At 53.3% G+C, this 21,476-nt stretch overlaps 1 protein-coding gene across 7 annotated transcripts in view; it reads right to left on the bottom strand.

Moving 5' to 3' along the window:
* Positions 1-21,476, bottom strand: part of LOC307115241 (uncharacterized protein) — a 310,667-nt gene that overhangs the window by 104,944 nt on the left and 184,247 nt on the right. For 6 of the 7 annotated variants that reach the window (XR_013815092.1, XM_079798374.1, XM_079798377.1 and 3 more), the window contains one exon: positions 13,479-13,613. Coding sequence is in view for 5 of the 7 variants with exons in the window: in XM_079798374.1 (XP_079654500.1) it covers positions 13,479-13,613 (135 nt within the window). In the remaining 2 variants the exon portion in view is untranslated. Of the gene's footprint in view, positions 1-10,567; positions 13,614-21,476 lie in introns of those variants that run through there. The other variant, XR_013815093.1, reaches the window with a different exon arrangement.

The following is a 21,476-nucleotide window of genomic DNA, read 5'->3' as shown; positions in this document are numbered from 1 at the left end:
ATCAAAATGCTAACATGTAATTTTGAGGAGGGGGGGGGGCGCGTTATCACAAAGTTAATAAGAGAACTATTTTAATTACGGCATTTAACAAGTTATGACCGTGCCGCTGAGCTCTCTGGGGAAGAATCCCGGGGCCGGGAAGGGATGTGATGGGGGTGCACTGTCCTGGGCCCTCTGAGGCCGTCTGTTCTTGTTGCTGTTAGTTCTCACCCGAGGATATTTTCCCATTGATTTTTAGAGAGAGTGGAAGGGAGCAGGAGAGACAGAGACACAATGATTGGTTGCCTCCTGCATGTCGGGGCCAGGGATCGAGCCTGCAACCCAGGTGAGTGCCCCTGATGGAGAATCGAACCCATGACCCTTTGGTACGAGGGCCAACGCTCTCTCCAGGGCCCAGGAGTCCTCTGGCTCTGGCTTTTAGGAGCCCCCACGGAGCCATGTTCCTCCTCTCCCACGACCCAGGGAAGAAACCAGCTGTCCTTACCTCCTGTGTCAACTTCCAGCCAAACAAGACCTGGGGAGGCACCAAGCCCCAGACCTGACGTTCCCAGCGGCCATTGCCCCCCACGCCTCGGGGTGAAATCACTGGACTTTCTCTGGCACCCCGACTTCTTCCCTCTGGGACCCTCCTGCGTGCTCATCACCCCATAGCTGCACTTCCCCTGTCCCCTTTCCCAACTGCATCAAACAGGTGTAAGCAACGGGCCCTGAGACAGGGGAGAGATGGTGGCCGTGTCTGGGAGGGACCGGGAGGCTATGACGTGTGGTGTCACAAAGCAAAAATAGCAGTGGCGGCCGAATCCCATGACCCTTTGCTTTCTAGGCTAACCCCAAACCCTCGGTGGTGGGACAGGGTCTGTCCTTAGTGAGCAGTGGGCCTCCTCTTTTACCAAAGCTCAAGATGATGAGATTGGTCGCAAGGAGCACAGGGATGTGGCCCCATGAGACAAGCCAGGCCGGGGACAGAGGCAGCCTCGGCTTCCCTACCAAGGATCCTGAACCCCAGGCCTCCCAGGCGTGTTATCCCTCTGGGGGGAAAGGGCTTTGCCCGTGGAAGTGGCCGTAGAAGAGGGGAAAATGCAAAGGGACTGGCCAGGCGGAGGAAGCTGGCAGAAAGTACTACCCTGGTCTTCCTCTCCTATCACCAAACGATGAGCCAGGGGGACCAGGGTCAAGGGTCAGGCCTTCAGCGTGATGAGGGTGTCCACACAGGGGAGAAGTCCAGCGTGGGTGTGGGAGCCCGTACAGAACGAAGAGGAGAGGATGGCAAGGTGCTGAGATTTCGGCTATAGACAAAGGGATTATCAAATACTGGGGGAGCAAACGTAGGTTTACAGTTGTAATACAGCCAGCTGGCGTGGCTCAGTGGTTGAGCTCATCCCATGCACTAAGTCCCATGCACCAAGAGGTCACCGGTTCGATTCCAGGTCAGGGCACATGCCCAGGTTGTGGGCTCAATCCCCATTTGCGGACGTGCAGGAGGCAGCCTATCGATGTTTCTCTCTCATCAATGTTTCTATCTCTCCCTCTCCCTTCCTCTCTCTAAAAAAATAAATAAAAACATAAAAAAATTTAAAAAACATAAATAACACAAGAATTAGTAAATAATAATACAAGAATAAACACTATGTTTCATGTACTCACAACTGTAAACCTACTTTTGCCCACCCTTGTATACTAAGGACGACGGAAGCCACATTTCTCACTGTTAGAACATCACCACAGAGCGGGACAAACGGGAATGGGCCCTGTGATGGTGGGCGAAACTGGAGATGATGTAAACGCATGGTTTTCGATAGCTATGGATAGCTACAGGAAATAAACATGGATGTCCTACGAGCACATATGTGTGTGTGTTATATACACGCCACCTATGTACATACACACACACACACATTCCACCCCGAGGGCCTGGGGGAAGCAAATCGTCCAGTAGTGAGGAGCACACTCGGTTCCCAGATCTGCCTTCCACACAATGATCTCCACCAAAGGCAAGCAGGGATCCCTGGAGAAAGAGCTGAGTGCAGGGCTGGGCATGGAAAGTACGCGATGAGCCGGGACCATGACATTGTTCCATACCTTAAGGAAGTGCTCACGGAACGATGAAGACGTGTCCGAGGCCTCCCAGCCCCCCTTGCCAGGCCTGGGACCATCTGAGCAATAGAGTTAGTGAAGTCATGGCTGATGACTAATGAAAGGAAGAGCTCATGAGTCCACAGGGAGATAAATAAATTCATGGAGAACGTGATGGGAAACAGAGTGTTTGCATGGTCTCCCCATGCTTACCCCACAAGAAAACTATGAGTTACACAGGGAAAGGGGTAGCTTTCCGACGGCGACATCTGGCCGGCCACCTTAAGGAAGAGCTCGGAGCGGTGTATCCCATGTCAGGAAGTAGGAATTCCTGGGCCAATGGCATGATGGAACTGCCTCAGGACCCAGGCTTCCACTTCTGGGAGTATAATCTAAGAAACCCGAAACGCTAATTCGTAAATTCTGTAGGCACTCCTATGCTCATTGCAGCGTTATGAGCAACAGCCAAGATTTGGAAGCGGCCCAAGTGTCTATCAGTAGGTGAGCGGATAAAAACGCTGTGGTACATTTACGCAACGGAATACTACACGGCCGTGAAAAAGAAGGAAATCTTGCCTTCTGCGACAGCATGGATGGACCTGAGAGTATTGTGCTAAGTGAAATAAGCCAGTCAGAGAAAGACAAGTACCATGTGATTTCACTGACATGTGGAAATGTAGCAGAAAGCCTTCCTTTCTCCCAAGAGAATGAGCAGAACGTGCGACCCCCATTTGCCCAATATTGATACGCTTTCTAGCAGCCGCGGCTCGGATGCACCTCGGGCCTTGTCTAACTCCTCTCCTTGCTCTTTGGCTCAGCACAGGTACCGGGAGATCCGGGTTCTGGGATGGAACGGCTCCTCCCAGGCAGCCAGCCCCATGTCAGGTGAGAGTATCTGAGAAATAGAAGTCAGACTGCCTCCCCAACAGGAAATACAGAGGCACGCACGCCCAAGTTGCACACACTCCTGAGTATCTCACCGAAGCGCTCATTCGAACCACAGTCTTCTCTGATGGATGGTTAATGACGCCTCGGAATATGCCGACACCCCCCTCCTACCCTAGTTTAGGTTTGAGAGAAGGCAGATCCGACAGCAAAGGCGGGGGGGGGGGGGTTGCCCATAGACCAGTCCAGGTGTCCTTCTTCATAGAATTCTTCAGGAGGGCAAAGAATGTCGGCTGTGCCGTGGCAACGGGCAGGTCAGCGAGATGGCGCCTATCACATAACATGGCCCTGGCACCCAGCTCCGCGTGGCACCCTGACAAGCCAAACACGAAACTGCCAGGCTCGCTCTCCGCCACCCGCGCTGCCGGGAATCCAGCTCTCTTGGGAAATAAGAGCTTGTTTAAAAGTGGGGGAGATCAGCCCTAGCCCATTTGGCTCAGTGGTTGGAGCATCGGCCCTTGGACTGAAGGGTCCCAGGTCCAAATCCCACCAAGGGCATGGACCTCGGTTACAGGCTCGATCCCCATCCCTGGTCAGGGCAGGTGCGGGAGGCAACCAACTGATGTGTTTCTCTCATATCGAAGTTTCTCTCTCTTCCCGTCTCTCCCCCTTCCTTCTACTCTGTCTAAAACCCAAAGGCAAAAATACCCGTGGGTGAGGGTTAAAAATAATAAACTCAGTAAATAAATAAAAGTAGGGGAGATCAGGCCAAGGGTCCCGGCAGACCTTATAGTGTAGCCCTAAGAAACAGGTGCCTGCCAAACTTCCGTAAAAGTGGTGCTGACCGGACCAAGCTGGTGTAGAGAGGCTGGGTCAGCTACGATGCCTCTGGCCATGAAAAGAAAAAAGAAAAGCTAAGGAAGAATAACTTTAAAAATAAGGACATTTGGTTGTGCCACAGAAGCAAGAGGCCCGAAGGTACACCCAGGGAGAGTTCATCTGGCCTCTCCGATGGGTCGGGGCTCTGCGTTACCCTCCCTCAAATTTTTCTTCACTTTGCCTCACGGTCACAAAGTGGCCACCGCAGCTCCAAACATCCAGTCCCGTGTTGCGCACCCCTCACCCGTCACGCACCGGGCAAGGATGAGCCGGACAGGGGGGACCCCTGGCTTCTTCTGTCTCACGGTCTATGGTTAATGCAGAGACTGTCCTGGAACCTGTCGCTCACAGTGATTGCAGCGCCTTTCCGTTCTATCTCCATCAAGCAACTTGGAACAAATCAACCTGTCCTCCTGTCACTGAAGACTCAGAGGTGGCTTCAAAGCTGACTTGTCACGAATTCCTTTGCCTCAGGATTCCAGCTTTCCCAGCTCCTCCAAGCCGTGTTGTTAATTAATGAAAAGATGGTGCAAACAGAAAGCAACTAGCCCGGTGCCTGGAACATGGAGATTACTCCCAAGCAGCTCCCGTGTTCTTTTCTTCATATGTGAGCTCCTGACCACCGTCACCGTGTTCTCCCCTCCCCCCTTTCAGGAAAGAGGCTCTTTTTGTCATGATGTCCGGTGACGGGATGGACGAGGCTTTATGGAGAGCCTGCTCTCCCCAGCGTCCGCTCCTACGTGGTCCTCTGAGCTCACTAGAGTTCTCAGAGCATGGCTTGTATTATCTCCTGGTCATGAAGTCAATTCCAGATCAACCCTAACCGAGGAAAAAGCTGGTCCCTAGCTTCAGGAGCCACATCTTAATGCATGCACCATCTCAGAGATACATGCCCCGAGACCACAAGATGCGTAGACGGATGTCCATATGCGTGGAAGTGAAGAAAAAAAATATCTTTTCTTAACTGATCAATTTCTAGATTTCAGTTACCTGGCCACATGTAGTGAAAGTTAATCTTCCTAATAATCAAACAAAGGAGGTATTATTTCTTTTGATTTTTTCCGATGAAGAAACTTGGATTCAGCCCGGCCAGCGTGGCTCAGTGGTTGAGCATCGACCTATGAACCAGGAGGTCATGGTTCCATTCCTGGTCAGGGCACATGCCCAGGTTGTGGGCTCGATCCCCAGTGTGGGGCATTCAGGAGGCAGCCGATCAATGATTCTCTCTCATCATTGATGCTTCCATCTCTCTCTCCCTCTGCTTTCCTCTCTGAAATTAATATTTTTCAAAAAACCAACTTGGATTCAGAGAGGGTCATTGACTTACCTGGGGCTACACAGCTAGTGGTAAAGCCAAACTTAAACCCAGGCGTCTTAAGACCTGATCTTTTTTCTTTTTACGATCAGGGTCGCCTTTATCATAGGGGACAGTAGGTGAGAGAAAAGGGATCAGTGTAAGGTATGCCTGTCCCAGTTATTTAAGACTCAGTGCCTGCTTTGGAGTGGCCTGCAAAAGAGTGTCATCCATTCACTCAACAAACACACTGGCCATGTGCTAAGGATTAGAGGAGGTTAGTGGATTCTAAAATCAATAAGTCGCAGGCGAGTCCCGACCTCAGGGACTTCCCACCGAGGCAGGGGTCAGGTTGGAAGGAAGTAGACGCATATGTAGATAATTAGTTTCTAAAAAGTGGAAGTGGAAAGAGAACCAAGCATGTTTACTTCTGGAGTGAAAAAGACAGGGATATATATATATATATATATATATGAGTTATGGTGAGAGAAGGCCCTTTCCAAGTGAAAGGTATTGTTGTGGAATGCTTGCATCTACATAAATAGTAGCAGAGCTGGAAGGGATGGAGCAGAAGTCAGGATTTGATACCTCTTGTTGCCGTGCAGGAAAAACATTCCCTCCTGACTTTCAAGCCACTCTGCCAAGTGGGAAAATTCCCCTCCGCAGCCCTCTATTACATCGCAATGCCAACTCTGCAGAGGGTGTGCGTGGAGGAGGCCCGCGCTGACCTGGTTCTGCTGAAGTAGGTACGTGCGACAGGAGGAGCCCCGTAGAGAGGAAGAAGGGGATGAAGTGACAGGCTGAGGTCAGCACTTTGGTGGTGTCATTTTGGGCAAGTCCTTGACACTCCTGTCGAAGTTTCCACTTCTCCATGTGCTGGAAATAACTAGCTTTGTCCCCTTCGCTATGAAAACAAGCAGAGCCAGGCCCTGACACAGAACGGATGAACCCTCCCCGCCCCTCATCTGTTTTGCCCAAAACACCATGTTTATCAAGAATCTGCCATTAGATTTGGGGACGTCCCCGCAGCTACAAGGAGCCTGATCTATCTGAGCTCTTCGGGTCCTTCAGTCTCTTGCCTGCTGCCTTACGGCCTCTTCCCATGACAACCCTGTGACTGTCCCAGAAGTGGTCGATGACCAGTAGATACTATAGCTTTCTGGTTCCTTGACGTCCATTTCAATGCCTTTCTCACTGTCTTGGCTCTTGACCGACGCACTCTGATGGATGCATCTTGGCCTGGCCATCGCCGCAAACAGTCCCACCTCTGACATTTAAAACCTGAGATCCCTGACCCAATGTCCCATCCTTCCAGTGCGTTCCCTCTGCCCAATCTCTCACCTCATCATGGTCTCCAGACTCTGAGCTCCTCCCTTTCCCCCCAGTTTGTCACCTTCCTCCCAGTGTTATTTTCTTCCCAATTAGGCCCATTTGGCCAGGGTCCCGCTCGTGTCAAGAACTAAAGCAACACTGCTTGTCTTTCCACTTCCAACCCCACCATGGGCCAGCCCAACCGAAGGCTTGCTAAATGCTCCCACATCCGGATGGCCATGCACTACAGGGGCGTTGCTCACAGACCCTCACAAAGTGCCAACAGCCAGTCCTGGGTGGATCCCTTGGTGCTCCTATAATCTTCTTATCATCAACTCCATCCCCCATTTTCCTTAGCTAAAATGTAAGCCCCCTCTGCCATCTTTCCTCATAGAGATGGCCTTGCTTCTTATTTCACCAAATAAAAAGAGGCGTTCAGATGTAAACCTCCTCACTCAATTCCCAATCCTCCCTGCATTCCTCCTCCCTCCCCAGGTCTCTAATAGCAATGGTCCCTTCCCTTCTAACCAAGATGAATCCATGTGCTGTGCCCATTTCTTCCATAACCTCCCTCAAAAAATGGGCCTCAGTGTGTCTTGAATTTTTCATTTTTTCACCATTGACTTTTTCCTCTCAGTCTTTAACATACTCGTGTTTTCTCTCTTAAGAAAGAGTCTATCCACTTTTCATCCCCTCTAGACACTATTGTATCTATCCATCACCTATCTATCCATCTATCTCTCTTATCTATCCATTTATCAATCACCTATCTATCTCCCTTCATTAATGTTACCCAGTTTTTCTTAAGGGTAGCCTGCATTTAGGATATGCACTTTCTCACCTCTCAATGCCCCTTAGCTCATTGGCTTTGTTTCCCTTCATCTCTGTACTAAAACAGCTCTCTCTAAGATCACACGTGACCTCCCCAATATGAGCGTTTTTCAGCAGTCTTCTTTGTCCTTTCTGTTATCTTTACAATATCATCCATGACATTCTTCTCTAAAGGTTGTCCCATTTCCATTTGTGACACTCTCCCCTATCTCCTAACTCTCTCCCTTTTTCTCTTACTGCTCCTCCTTACTCCTCACATCAACTTCTCTTTCTCTTCCCCCTTCTTGAATATAGGTGTTTCCCAAGACTCCGTTCTCTTATCCCCCTACATCCTAGCCCATGGGTAACTTAACCATGCCGAGACTTAAACCACCACTAACCAACTAGTGACTTCTAATTGACAGTCCCAACCCAGACTGGGTTCCATATTCTAGAGCCAGCTGCCTGCTAGCCATCTAGACCTCCCCTGAGCATCTCAGACTCAGCATGTCAACAACTCTCACCATCCCACCCCTCCAGAGCCAGCTGCCTGCTGACCATCTAGACCTTCTCTGAGCATCTCAGACTCAGCATGTCAATAACTCCTTTCACCATCCCACCCAGCCCAACTGCTCACTTTCCTGACCTCCTGATCCCTGAGACTAGAACCACCAGCCACAGTTGGCCCAAGTCAGAAAACCAAGAGCCAAGCGAATGCTCCCCTTTCTCGCACATTCACATGTGATTAAAAATTAAGTCCAGTTGCTCTCCCCTCCCCCAGATCTCTGCCCCCTTTCCATCACCACTCACATACTACTGGTCTCAGCTTCCCTTGCTTTGAAATTTGAAAATACACTTATCTGGCCTTCCTGCCTCCAGCCTAACCCCCTATTATACGCCCTTCACATGATACCAGAGTCATCCTCTAACCTGCAAAAAGGATGCTCTCATCTCCATGTGCTTTACGTTCTCCACTGGCTCCTTCCTGGTGAGATGATAAAATGTTTCCTTCTTTTCCAGGCATTTAAGACTTTTTGTGATCTTGGCTCCTTCATTCCTGCCCAGCCTCATCTCTCATCATGGATCCCTTCATGTGATACTTCGGGCATCTCTGCTTACTCGCCATCCCAGAATAGTCTGCGCTCTGACCACCTCACCGCCTGGACACCTGGCTTTTCATTTGTCTGAAAACAGCTTATCTCCAATCCCTGTCTCCCCCTGCCCCTTGCCGGTCTCAGGAGTCTCGGCTCAAGCACCTGTTCCTCTCCTGAGAGGTCTCCCATGCCCACACTGGAAGGCCCTGGTGCTCCATCGCATTCTATGAGGGTCATTTCTCTGTCCCTTTCTTTTCTCCAAGGGAGGAGGACCTTCCTTTCACCTTTCCAAGAGCCTGCACTCAGATATGGTGAGTCCTCATAAAACTGCATTGAGTAAATGAAATAAAATGAATACATGAAATAAAAGACGAAACCCCACTCCCGGTCTTTAATCTTATATACACTGAGTGGCCAGATTATTATGATCTCTGAACGCATAATAATCTGGCCACTCGGTGTATATCCTATATAATAAAAGGCTAATATGCAAATTGTCCCCTCAACCACCAGGAGTTCGACCAGCAGGCAGGTCGGTCAACCGCCCATGTCCCCTCCCCTTGGCCAGGCTGGCTGGACCCCACCCATGCACAAATTCATGCACTGGGCCTCTAATATATATATATATATATATATATATATATATATATATATATATATATATATACACACACACACACACACACACACACACATACCGAGTGGCCAGATTATTATGCGTTCCGAGATCATGATAATCTGGCCATTCAGTGTATGCACAACTGAAAGCAAATGTGCCAATAGAAGACAAGAAAAAGGGGGTGGCATCAATAGAGACCGCCAGGTCCGTACACGAAGGGCTTTAGCGAGAAAAATTATTTTGCAAATTGGATTCTATCGCTAACACGGGATGTCTGCCACGGGAAGACTCTGCTACGCATGAGTTCATGTTATTTGAAGGACGAGATGGTCAATATCAAATCATCTGCCAAACCCACGGCGTGTTCGCTGCCTGCTCAGCCTCCTGGATCCTCCTTGACCCTGTGTTCCCACCATCCCGGGAATGACGGCCCTGCCTTTGAGCATCTGGCCATCACACCGCGGCTCCTGGAGCAGAGAGGTCTGCGCCCCAGAGAGCGGACAGGCCCCCTGTGCCTGGCGTTGTTGCTTTTGCAGACCCTTTCCCCTATGACTTTCAATTTCCCGAAACTGATTCTTCCTGTTGGTCTTGGCAGGAATCAGCAGTTGCCTCAGTCCAGTGGAGGTGGGGGGTGGGGCCTGGATGGCCAGTTCGGCCGCTCCTGCCCACAGTTTCTGGGGTGTACAACTGAGCAAGGGGCCAGGCCTGGGCTGGGAGAGCAGGACCGCCCCAGGGAGCTGGCAGGAAGGGGTACTCCCTGGTTCTAGCCTGGGTTTCCAACTCCTAAGATATTTAATTTTCTTCAAGCCTACAGACATACAGGGCTCCTGGGAGCCAAGCCAGGCTGAAGAGGGGAGGAAGAGAGAAATGGCTTCAAGAAGAAAAAAAAAAAAAGGATCTTATCATGTCACCACTTACAGTGCGAGGAATCCGGAAATGTTTGGCACCATTGAGCAGACTGTAGGGTGGGCTTGCGGCCCAGGAACACGGGGGTGGGTGACTTCATAGCCAGGATCCTCCCACTGTCTACCTCCCAACGCTTCCCTCCCCTTCTCCTCCCCCTCCACCCTCCACGCCCCACACTCACCAAACAATCCTAAAATTCAAAAATATACAAATCAGGCTTCTTTCATTCCCTCTCCAAGTCATTGCTAAACCATCCTTTGAGAACAGCCACGGGCAAGTGCCACCTTCTTGGTGAATTCTCCTTCAAATTACCGAACCCGACACTAGATTTTAATTAGACCCCCAAAGTCAACGGCACCTGCTTATGTGCCTGGCAAACCAGCACAGACCCACTGGTCCAGGACTCCCAAAGGATCAGGCCGGGGCTCAGAGAAGACATCTGCTTCCTGCTGGCTCACGCCAGCGTCACCACGCGCTGTTGGTAAGCGGGCCACAGAGTCGTGAGTTTTGCTTGGGGCGAGGGGCGCAGATGAGCTTTTATCGGCTTGTACACGGGAAACCTGTATGGTTTTGCGAACCAATGTCACCCTCACACATCATGATCTCATGATCTCACAAGCCCATACCTATTGTTTTGACCCCCTTCCTTCTCTCTCTCTCTCTCTCTCTCTCTCTCTCTCTCTCTCTCTCTCGCGCGCGCTCTCTCTCTCTCTCTCTCTCTCTCTCTCTCTCTCTTCTCCCTTCAACTCTTACCCAATTATTGTAGGGAGCTATTTTTTCCTCCCTTACATGAAATAAATTCAATTTTTTAAACAAGAGTCGTGAATTTTATTATGACCTCGGAAGACTTTGTTTAACAGAATACAATCCCTAAAGGCTAATTTACTGAATACTTATATCTGGCACTAGATTGGCCCTTCACCTGAATTGTGTCGTTTAACCCTCACAACTAAGGGAGAAGAGGACATTTGCCTGCCCTGCCTGGGACCCCTCACCCATCCCCACACGTGCACGGCCTCCTAACGCTTGTCCCACATCTGCCTTTGTTGCTCTCCGCTTCCTCCTCAACTGGGTGAAGTCTCAGCCGTTACCAGGCTCCCGACTCCTCCGAAGCAGCTGACCTCTGGCTCTCTGGACATCCCCTCCCAGAATTTGACCTCTGAGTCGTCTTCACAGGCGTCTGATTGGCTTTCTCTTTGAGCTTTTCCCAGCCAGGCCCCTCACAGCTGACTCCTCACCCAGGCAGAGGACGGATTTGGCCACAACAGCACAGGGCTCCGGGGAGGAATTGCAACATATCAGAAATGTCACTGTCACCTCCCTACAGTCAGCACCTCCAACACGGGAACGGAGCCAAGCGGAGAAGGACAGACAGACAGGACACCTCGACATGGACAAAGACACCTCATAGGGTTCAAGCGAAGCCACAGCGCAACCTGGGTATGGGGGTTGCATCCACCCTGAGTTTGGTCCTTCTTCGAAAGCGACCCTTCAGAGAGTGGGATGATGCCCGGGCAAGAAAGATGGTCCCTCCTCCCGAGTTCCTGGGAGCATGAGCTCACCAGCACCGCCTTGCTCACCGCCATGAGGTGGACAGGCCCGGAATGAGCTCAGGGGGCGGAGTGGGTGACTCAGAAGCTCACGGCCATCACACCGGTTAGAACAGATCTCGCGCCTGCTGTGTAGACGGTAGATATTAGGAGACATCGTCTCACTGAATTGGTCTACAGCTTCCCTCCGAGCTCGCTTTCAGATTCTGGTCCTTTCTCCATCCCCCCTACCCCTTCCCTTCCCGCTTCTCCAGCCTGACCTCCCTCTCCCTTCCCCATTCACTATAGCTCTTGTCCTGTCAAGCAGACAATGGGTTAAACACGCCCAGGACCGGGGAGAGGCCAGGTCCCAGGGATGCAGGTGCGAACAGGGAACGTGTGGGCTGGAATCTAGAATGACCTGTCACCATTCCAAGAGCGTCTTTGGGTGAGGAGTGATCGCAGACCTCACCGAAGGTCTCCAGGGTGAGAAGTCCATAAATCTAGAAACGGTGGAAGTCCATGGAAATTTAATTAAATGAGTTAATGCACGGAGAGAGGGCTTTGGGACAATGCCTGGGACATGGCGAGCTGCATGGACGCTGTGAAATGAGTAAGAGTCTGGGGAAATGTACATGTCAACGTCAGAGTGTTGAATGCACTCCAGAATCCTTGCGCGGGGCGATCGGACCTTGGGCCGGCCTTCGGGGTCACTGTTCTCCCTGCCGCCAGTCCTGAGGCCTCCTCTCCCCTTCATTTCTTTTCTAATTACTATTATCTCACTATTATCATTTTTATTCTCTCCCCTTCATTTCATTTCCTTCTCTCTCCTCTCTCTCCCGAAGACTCTGTGAGTTTGCCTACATGGCTCCAAGATCCCTAGTTTTTTGTTCTCGCCACCAAGCCTTTAAGTCTCAAATCCAGGAAACACCCTTGATTTCCCTAAATCTCGTGCTGGGGTGGTTTTTGCGTTGCCTTTCCTATCGCCTTGGCAGTGAGCACCCTGGCTTCGTGCTAATAACCACCTAGTGCTGTGGAGTTGAGCTGTGATTCCAGGGATGCGCTGGGAGGCCCGTGCCACATAAGCCTCCCTGTCCCAGACACACTGGCGAGGGCTCTGGTCGGCTTTTCCGCCGAGATCCCCTCTGGAAATCTCACGGGAAAGGTCGGCGGGCGTCGAGGTCCCCCACCGCTGCCATAGGCTCCCGGCAAACAAGGCGGATTCTTCACCGCAAAGCAAATCACCTTGAGTGTCCTTCAGAATCACGACTCAAGAACACTTTCCTCTTGTCAGTGCTTCAGGGGGAAGGGAGGAGCGTGGCTAAAGTAGCTGGAAACTCCCTTCACCCACATGTGCGCAGGACGCCCCCCTTCCCCCCCTGCAAGCAGACCTCCCAGCGCGGCTGATTGCACGAGGATGCTGCCCGGTGCGGGCTGCACAGAGTTATAGCTCAGATTCTGCCCAAGGCCCTGCTGCTCGCCAGGAGAAGGGAGTGACAGACGCCGCTCTCCTGAGACGTGAGGAAAGATATGAGTCAGAAGAAGTGGGAGGGAAATTGGCTCCGGGTCTGGGGGCCACTGTGCCAGCAGCTGGCTGGGGCTGACGGGAGAGCGGGGCGGGGGGGTGTCCCTAAGGGGAAGCATATCACCGTCTCCAGCTGCCTTCTTTCTAACCCACTCAGATACTTCAGAAACATGCCAGACACAGAGAGGTCACGTCTGGGAACCAGAGAGCCATCTCCAGACACATGCCGAGTGCCCGTGCTGCGTCTCCTGTGCTCGCTGCGGGCTGACCCGCGGGCCAGGGCAGGGGGGAGGAGGAGGATGAAGCAAAGGTGAGAACCTGGTTTCGATGCGGCCGTGCCATACACGGTGCAAGTGAGAGCAGATCTTAGGAGCCACCAAGATTTGCCAAGAAGCAAAGCAAGACTCAGAGAGGGCGAGGCGTTGGTCTAAGACACACAGCAGCCCCGTGCTGGTGAGATGGGGTTCTGTTTGGCCCCCAGGACAGTGAGAACAGAGCAGAAGATCTGGCGCATGAACCCAACAGAGACCAGCTCCCGAGTGGGGACACTCACCTTCTTGCTGGTCTCATCACTTTGTCACCTGTGGGCTGTTTGATGGACACATGGGTGACCCCGCGACCATCCACCCACCTGGTGGTCTTGTTTCCAGGGTAGAGGCCAGGATCTGTGGTTAACGAGCCCCGAATCCTAAGAAAATCAAAGAAAACCAAGTTAGTGTTTGAACACATATCTGGGATGAAAAGTTTGTAAATCTCATACCACGAGGCTGGTGAATCTTTGGGCTATTTATTATTATTATTATTACTAGAGGCCCAGTGCATGATTGAATCATGCACGTCAGGGTCCCGATGGACTCACCATCATGTATCCCAGCAGGCCAGGCGGCACCTCCACCTCCTCGCCCCTCAGACTGCGGCCCTTCGAGTCCATCGGGACCCTGACGGATGGCCGGGGTGAAAAAGCGCCCCACAGGGGCGGGCCGGTTAACCCGGACTTCACAGGGCAGGAGGTGCAGCGTGTGCGCAGAGCGACGGGGCGTAGGTGGATGCGGTGCTTCTCCATGTCTTCCTCGTCGCTGCTCTCCATCCTCTGCCGGGTTTCCGTGGCTCGCTGACTGAGGCCAGAGCTCGCTCCCCCACTTTTGGTGATCCGCGGCCGCTGAGGGGGTCTCCCCTGCTGTTGAGAGGCGCAGGGGGTGGGACCCCCTCAGCGGCCCGGATCTGGCCGTTGAGAGGCACACGGGGCGGGAGTCCCGCCCTCTGCACCTCTCAACAGCAGCGTAGCCCCGCTCAGTGGCAGCGGATCCGTGCCTCTCAATGGCCGGATAGGCCACCCAAGTCCCGCCCCCCAGCCTCCGCCGCCCAATCGTGGGCGTAGCGGAGTGATGGTAATTTACATGGTACGCTATTATTAGATAGGATTATTATTATTATTATTATTATTATTATTATTATTGAAAGAGAAAGAGACCCACAGCTGATATAAACACTGTACCATCTACCTGAGTGCCTTGGAAAGGCAAGCAATGGGATAAATAATCTAGGGCCCATCCAGACATTAGAATATAACTGGGCACTAAAAGAAAAGAGCCATCCAGCCATGACAAGCCACGGAGGAATGGGAATGCGTGCTAGTGAGTGAAGGAAGCGGATCCGAAGAGGCCAGGTGCTGTGTGGTTCCCACCACATGACATTCTGGGAAAGGCAAAACTGTGGAGACAGGGAAATACCAGGGGATGCCAGGGGCTGGGGGTGGGGATGACTAGATTGAACAGAGGGTTTCTAGGGCAAGGAACATGCTCTGTGTGGTACCTACTGGAGACGCATGTCATCATACGCTTGTCCAAACCCGTAGCATGTCCCAACCGAGAGGGAACCTAATGCACATATGGACTTTGGGTGACACGATGTGTCCATGTAGGTTCACCAGTTATAACCAACGGCCCGCTCTGGTGGGGGCTGTAGACAGTAGGGGAGGCTGTGCATGTGGGGGCAGAGGGTATATGGGAAACCCCTGTACCTTTCTTTCCATTTTGCCGTGAACCTAAACTCATCTCAAAAATAAATTCTTCAAACAAACAAAAAACACCCTGGTAGCAGGAATCCAGTTCAATTCAACCCACCTTTTATTGACTTGCTAATTTCACCCAAACAATATTTTTCTCTCCCTGACATACTTGGCACGGTTCTGATTCTCCGCTTTCTGTTTTATGTTATGGGGTTTCCCAGGAAGATAGCCAGGGACCCCTGATGCTAGGATTTGTATCCTCCCATCGTGGTGCCCACATGTCCACCATCACAAGGGGGCGGGGGAGGTTCTTGTTAAAAAATGCACGCTCTGGGGCCTGACCCTGGCCCCCTGGCCCAGACCCCCGGAGGGCGGGGCACGGGGACCTGCATTTTCACTGCTTCCCCCCGTGATCAGGACGCACACGAGAATTTGGTAAAAACTGCCTTGACATTCAGAAAAGGCTTCTGGGAAGAAGTACGCCAGCAGGACCCCTGCGCCCTCAACGTTTGGCATCGAAGACTGATGAGAATAAACATATAAAGGACCACAGGCAACAGGCTCCGAGCTGGGGGGTGGAAGGCTGGAGCGGACACGTCTCCTTTCTGAACAACCATCAGATCTCAAACTGCACGGTCACGCTGGCTTCCCCTCCGAGCCCATGAGCGCCGGGCGACAGACTGTCAGATGCATCTGTGATCATCGCCAGCCCCGGGCCCAGGGAAGAGGCTCCATCGACGAGTGCCGAGCGGAAGCAGGAGGCTTGTCCCAGAGAAGCCACAAGCAGTGACACAGCAAGAGCCCAGGTTACGCACCCATCCCCTGCGTGGGAACGTGCAGCGAACATTCGCAGGCCGGACTCGAGCGCCCCGGGCTGTGGGATTGCAGGGGAAACCGAAACGAAGCCAGGACACCGCTCACTGGCTGCTAAGGAGAGAGTGACCCCGGGGAACTGTTCTGCCTTCTGGAAACCAGGAACATTCTGTTTCCAGAAATCACAGCTCCGGGGAGCCCTGCCTGCTTGGGGGGGTGGCGCTAGCATCGCTCCGTTTCCAGGAAACCAAACTCAGCAGCTAAACAGACACCGAGGTCTCAGAGTGGAGGGGCGCAGGGCGGGGCGGGGGGTGGGGGTGGGTCACGCAGAGGAGAGCGCGCCTGGTCGGGGCTGAGCCCAGCGAGGCTGGGATACGACACGGACCTCCTCGGCCACCTGGACGGAGTCCGTGAAATGGTGCGTGGGGCCCACAGAGGTCGGTTGGCCCCCAACATGTGCCCAGAGTTTAAGTGCCCTAAATGCCATCCTTTAAGATTTTTTACAAATTCTTTTAAATGCTCCTGGAGCTGGGGTAACCCTGATTCTTGCTGGGAGAGGCATTACTTCTACATCAGCTTGCCGGGGCTGCCTGACTAAGGGCCTGAGACTCGGGGGCTTCACCAACAGGAATGGACCAGCTCACAGTCCCGGAGGCGGGAAGCCCTCACTCCGGGTGCCTGCAGGGTCCGTTCCTCCGGAGGCTGGGATCTGTCCGGGCCCCGCTCCTTGGCTTGGAGGCGGCTGTCCTCTCACTGTGTCCCTTCTCATCACTTCCCCTCTACGCGGGTCTCTGTCCACGTCTCCCCTTTCTACAAGGACACCGGTGGTGCTGGATTAGGGACCTCCCTAATGACCTCACTGTAACTTGTTCACCTCTGTAAAGACCAGGTGCTGAAGGTCAGATGAGGCCCTGACGGAAGGACCAGTGTCCCTGGGGGAGGCGGGAGTAGGAAGCCCAATGCTGCTTGGAGTTGGCCACAGAGCCTCGTGGCCCTTTAACTGTCTCCGTGTGCTACTGCACTTGCAGGTGACGGTTCTTCCCGTGGCATCTGACCCTCAGGTGATGCGGGCAAGCTGGCCCTTTGCCCCCGCAGAGAGTGACTGTGCAGTATTCGGAGGTCTGGTCACACCCCCCGTTTCTCAAAGTCCTCAGTCGCCCTAAAATCCTGCTCCCCGATGGAGCCCCTCCACAGCCGACCACGCAATGCTGCGTTTGCTCTTGGGTTACCTGGGAAATACTTCCAGCCCTGACCAGGGGATGTATCCTGTCCCCTCACTACACTTTCTTGTTGTTAATCCTCATCTGAGAATAGTTTTTCTATTGATTTTTAGAGAGGGAAAGGCAGGGAGGGAAAGAGAGAGAGAAACATCCGTGTGAGAGAGACAACATTAATTGGTTGCCTCCTGCATGCACTCCGACCAGGGCCAGGGAACGAACCTACAACCCAGGTACGTGCCCTGGACTGGGAGTTGAACCCGAGACCCTTTGGTGCGGAGGTGGATGCCCTGCCCTGAGTCACCCCGGCCAGGGCTCCCCTTACTACACTTCTAAGTTCTTTCGACATCAGGCCAACTGGGGTGGAACACTTGCTCAGTCACTTACCACCTGTAGGACCTCGAGCAGATTACCTAACCTCGCTGTGCCTCAGTTTCCTCATCTCGCGGGGGAGACAATGGCAAGTCTCCGTGTTATTGTAGTGATTACACAGGAGCGCGTTCGTAAAACATGTGCGTGCTTAATTGGTGCAGGGTATTCCCAACTGCTGCACGTATGTAACTCTGACAGCTTTCTGTGCGCACAGCAGATCGAAGGCTCCCTAGTACCTGTGGTACTAACCACACAGATACCAAAGGATGCTCTCCTACTGAGCTACGTGTCGGAGCGTGGGGGTACGGGGAGGGGGGGGACCTAGAATCAGCCCCAAACTGCTGAAGCCAGGCACCCTCCCCACCTCTGCACCCCGTACTCTTCCCTCCAGCCCCTAACGTTTCCTATTCTGATATCTCAGTTACGTCAGTCCCCTTAAAGGGAAACCCTCTAATAAAGGTTGTGGGGACAGAGAACTTGAGAGTCCTGGGGGCCCCTATTCGTACTGCCCCAGGGTACACCTAACCCCAGCAGGGTCCTCCGCCCCAATCGGTGGGCACTTCTGAAACCCAACCCCCCGGGCTAAAGAGTTAACCTAATCTCGTGGCAGAGGGATTTCTCCGTCCTCGATCCACGTGTCCCAGGGATCAGGGCTGTGGGAGGCGGTGCTATTCCGTGGCAGTTCCTCAGGTCCTTGGCCCACAGCCCACCGAGTTCCCAAAGCCCTCTGTTCACGTCAAATTCAAATTTAATTAAGAACCAGCGAGCAGAAGCCGAGGCCTGCACAGCCCCCCACCCCTCCGGAGCGCGGAGAGCGCCAAGGAGATAAGCGTCTCCTCATGACACAGAAAGCTGGAGGCGTCCCCAGCACGGTCACCTGTGAAAACAAGCCAGCGATAAGCTCGGGTGCAGAGGCACGGAGATTTGGGGCTTAGCAGGAGTCAGGGCTGCGCCTGCGGATGGTGGGGCGAGGGGAGTCATGGAAAGTACCCCAGGATATTCTCAACGAGAGCTACATCGCCACTACCCCACAGGCACTACCCCACCAACCTCCCGCCCTCCCCGGCCAAGGCCGGGCACCAACTCTTCCCTCAAACTGGTGTGAATTCATAACCGATGCCTGAGAAGGACTTGGGGAGACAAAAAGATGAAGAATAGAAAGGAGGGCCTGGCCGGTGTGGCTCCGTTGGATGGGCGTCATCCTCTGCACCAAGAAGTTGCCAGCTCACTTCCTGCTCAGGGTACATGCCCTGATTTCAGGCTCCATCCCCAGGCGATAGATGTTTCGTTCTCTTGTTGATGTTTCTCTCTCTTCCCCTCTCCCTTCCTCTCTCTCTAACAATCAATAAAACAACTTTGAAAACCAGAGAGAAGGAAGAAAGCAGCCCAGCCCAGGTCAACTGACCAATCTCTGGAGCCTGGGCAGGGTGGGGCATGGAAAGGGACTGGCTAGATCAGTGGTCAGCAAACCGTGGCTCGCGAGCCGCAAGCGGCGCTTTGGCCCCTTGAGTGTTCTAACGCCACTTCTTCAAAATAGACTCGCCCAGGCCGAAAACCGACTTCTGCGCATGGGCCACGAAGTTTCAATCGCACTGTACGTGCGCGCCCGCCCGCACGTGGTATTTTGTGGGAGAGCCACACTCAAGGGGCCAAAGAGCCGCCTGTGGCTCGCGAGCCGCGGTTTGCCGACCACGGGGCTAGATGATTGCTGGGCAGTTCACCGGCTCCCCAGATCAGAACAGCCCCCCCAGTTCCGGATGCTCCTGATCAATATGTATTCCCAGGCCTTCACCCAGGCTTAGGACAAGACTGCCTGAGGGGGCCAGGAAATTCACATTTTAAGGCATCCCGGGGGAGATTTTTTTGACCACACATTTTAAGAGTCTGGGATAGTCTGCAACAGGGATTGGCAAACGACCGCCCATGGGCCAAATCTGGCCCACGGCTTGGCTTGTTTTTACAAATAAAGATTTATTGGCACACAGCCACGCCCACTTGTTTACAGAGCGCCTACCACTGCTTTTGCCAGACGATACGGAAGTTGAGTAATGGTGACCGAAATGTTTGCCCTCTCCTAGCAGAGTGAGCTTCCGCCTGAGCAATATGCTAGAATCTCCGGGGCACCTCTAACCTTTACTGATCGGGCCCAGCCCAAAGCTGTTAAGTCAGAACGGGGGTAGGGGTGCGCTCAGGCATGGATAGATGTTTAGGCTCCTAAGGTCTAGACAAAGTTTGGAGACACGCTGTGCAATTATAGGGCTGCAATAATTCAGAGTTTTCCGCTGCCCCCTCCCCTGATGGTGAACAACTCCCCCAAACACTGATGGAGGCCCTTCTAGTGTGAATGAGACTCCAGCGCTAAAAGCTGAGTCCGCCACACCTTTCCTGACGGCCGTGCCTCTCAGGGGGCGCTGTCCATTTTGCAATAAGTGAAACTCAGCATGACTTCCCCCTCGGGTGCCAAAGGCCCGCTCCCTCCGTAGGGACACGTCCTGCCGCTGGCTTCCGCGGCTTCCAGACGCTGGCTGGCCCACGGATGGCGGGTTGCATCACAATCGCGTGGGGGAGCCTATCAGAAATCCAGCCTCCGGGTCCCATCCCCCGCACCGTGAGGCCGACTCCCCTGGGCTGGGGCCCGGGAGTGGGTTTTGTAATCGAGCCCTCTGGGTGGCCGCTGCGGCATCCGGACGCGGGCAGCCCCGGGAGAGGGCTCTCGGAGGCTCAGCTGCAGACGCCTGTCAACCAGGTGGAAGGGTTTCCTCCGCCTGAAGCCAGCCAGGCCCAAAGGAGTCGTTTTTCCTGCGGACGACGGGAATTTGGCAGGGAGCTCACCCAAGGCCATTTGGCTCCCGGGAAGGAGAAAGCAGAGCAGAAAGCCGTGGTGGCAGCTGGAGTTGGTGTGCACGTGCGTGTGTGTGTGGATGTGTTTATGTGTGTTATGAGTGAGAGCGTGTTTGTGTGTGAGTATGTGTACGGGTGTGTGTGTGAGCGTGTGGCTGTAGGATGCGTAAGTGTGAACATGTGAGCGTGCCTGTGTGAGAGGGTGATTGCATAATCGTGTGTGAGTGTGTGGGTGCAGGGATGGGTGAGTGTGAACATGTGAGTGTGCCTGTGTGAGCGGGATAATCGTGTGTGAGTGTGTGGGTGCAGGGATGGGTGAGTGTGAACATGTGAGTGTGCATGTGTGAGTGCATAATCGTGTGTGAGTGTGTGGGTGCAGGGATGGGTGAGTGTGAACATGTGCGTGTGCATATGTGAGTGCATAATCGTGTGTGAGTGTGTGGGTGCATAATCACACAGGGGAAAGTGTGGTTCTGTGATGAGCTCCGGTCCCGCAGGATCCTGAAGGCCCAGGTGAGGCGAGTGGGACTTCCAAGGTGCCACTGTCAGGGTCACGTGCCCCGGCCGGGTCCACATTCTGCTGCCGGCCTTCGAACTCCCTCCACGTCTTCCTGCCTGCGCCTCAGTCTCCTCACCCACAAAGCGGGGAGATCACCAGGCCTGCGTGATAGCGTTTAGAGAGGAGAACACCTGCGGCAAGTCCTGAAAGTGCAGATCAGTGTCCGGCTACGGCAGCTGCTTATTGTTTGTCCTTTCGTGAAAGGTTTAGTGAGAACTTGCTTTGGGCAGGTTCTGGTCCAGGTTACTGGACACAAAGCATTAAATAATTAAAAAAAACAACAACCACATACCTCCCTGGCATTCTGGAACGGACATTCTAACGGGCAAAAACAAACAACCCAGTAAACATGTAACGCCTTCCGATGGGCGATACAAGCTACAAGGCACGGTGGGCAGAGCCAGGCGTCACGCTACTGGGGACACGGACGCTGGCCGTCAGTTCACAGAAGGCTGCGTGCAGCCGGTGGCAGCGCCCCCCCTGGGGTGGTTTGGCTACTTCACGCCAAGGCTCCCTAACTTCTCGGGACTCCAACATAGCTGCCTGTGGCTAAAAATGGAGCAGCCTGTATGGGAAGCTATGCAAAACACAACAAAAACAGAAAAACAAACAAACAAACCCACGTTTGCTTTTCCTGGCTGCTCTGCTGAGAGCGAATATTGAGACACAGGCACAGCGAGAAGGTGGGGTGCGCGGAACGCGGCCGAGCAGGGCCCCTGTCCCGGGCGGCCAGCTGTCAGC

Source organism: Cnephaeus nilssonii (assembly GCF_951640355.1).
Source record: "Cnephaeus nilssonii genome assembly, chromosome: 19".
NCBI lineage: Eukaryota > Metazoa > Chordata > Mammalia > Chiroptera > Vespertilionidae > Cnephaeus > Cnephaeus nilssonii.
This window is presented reverse-complemented; position numbering and strand designations above follow the sequence as displayed.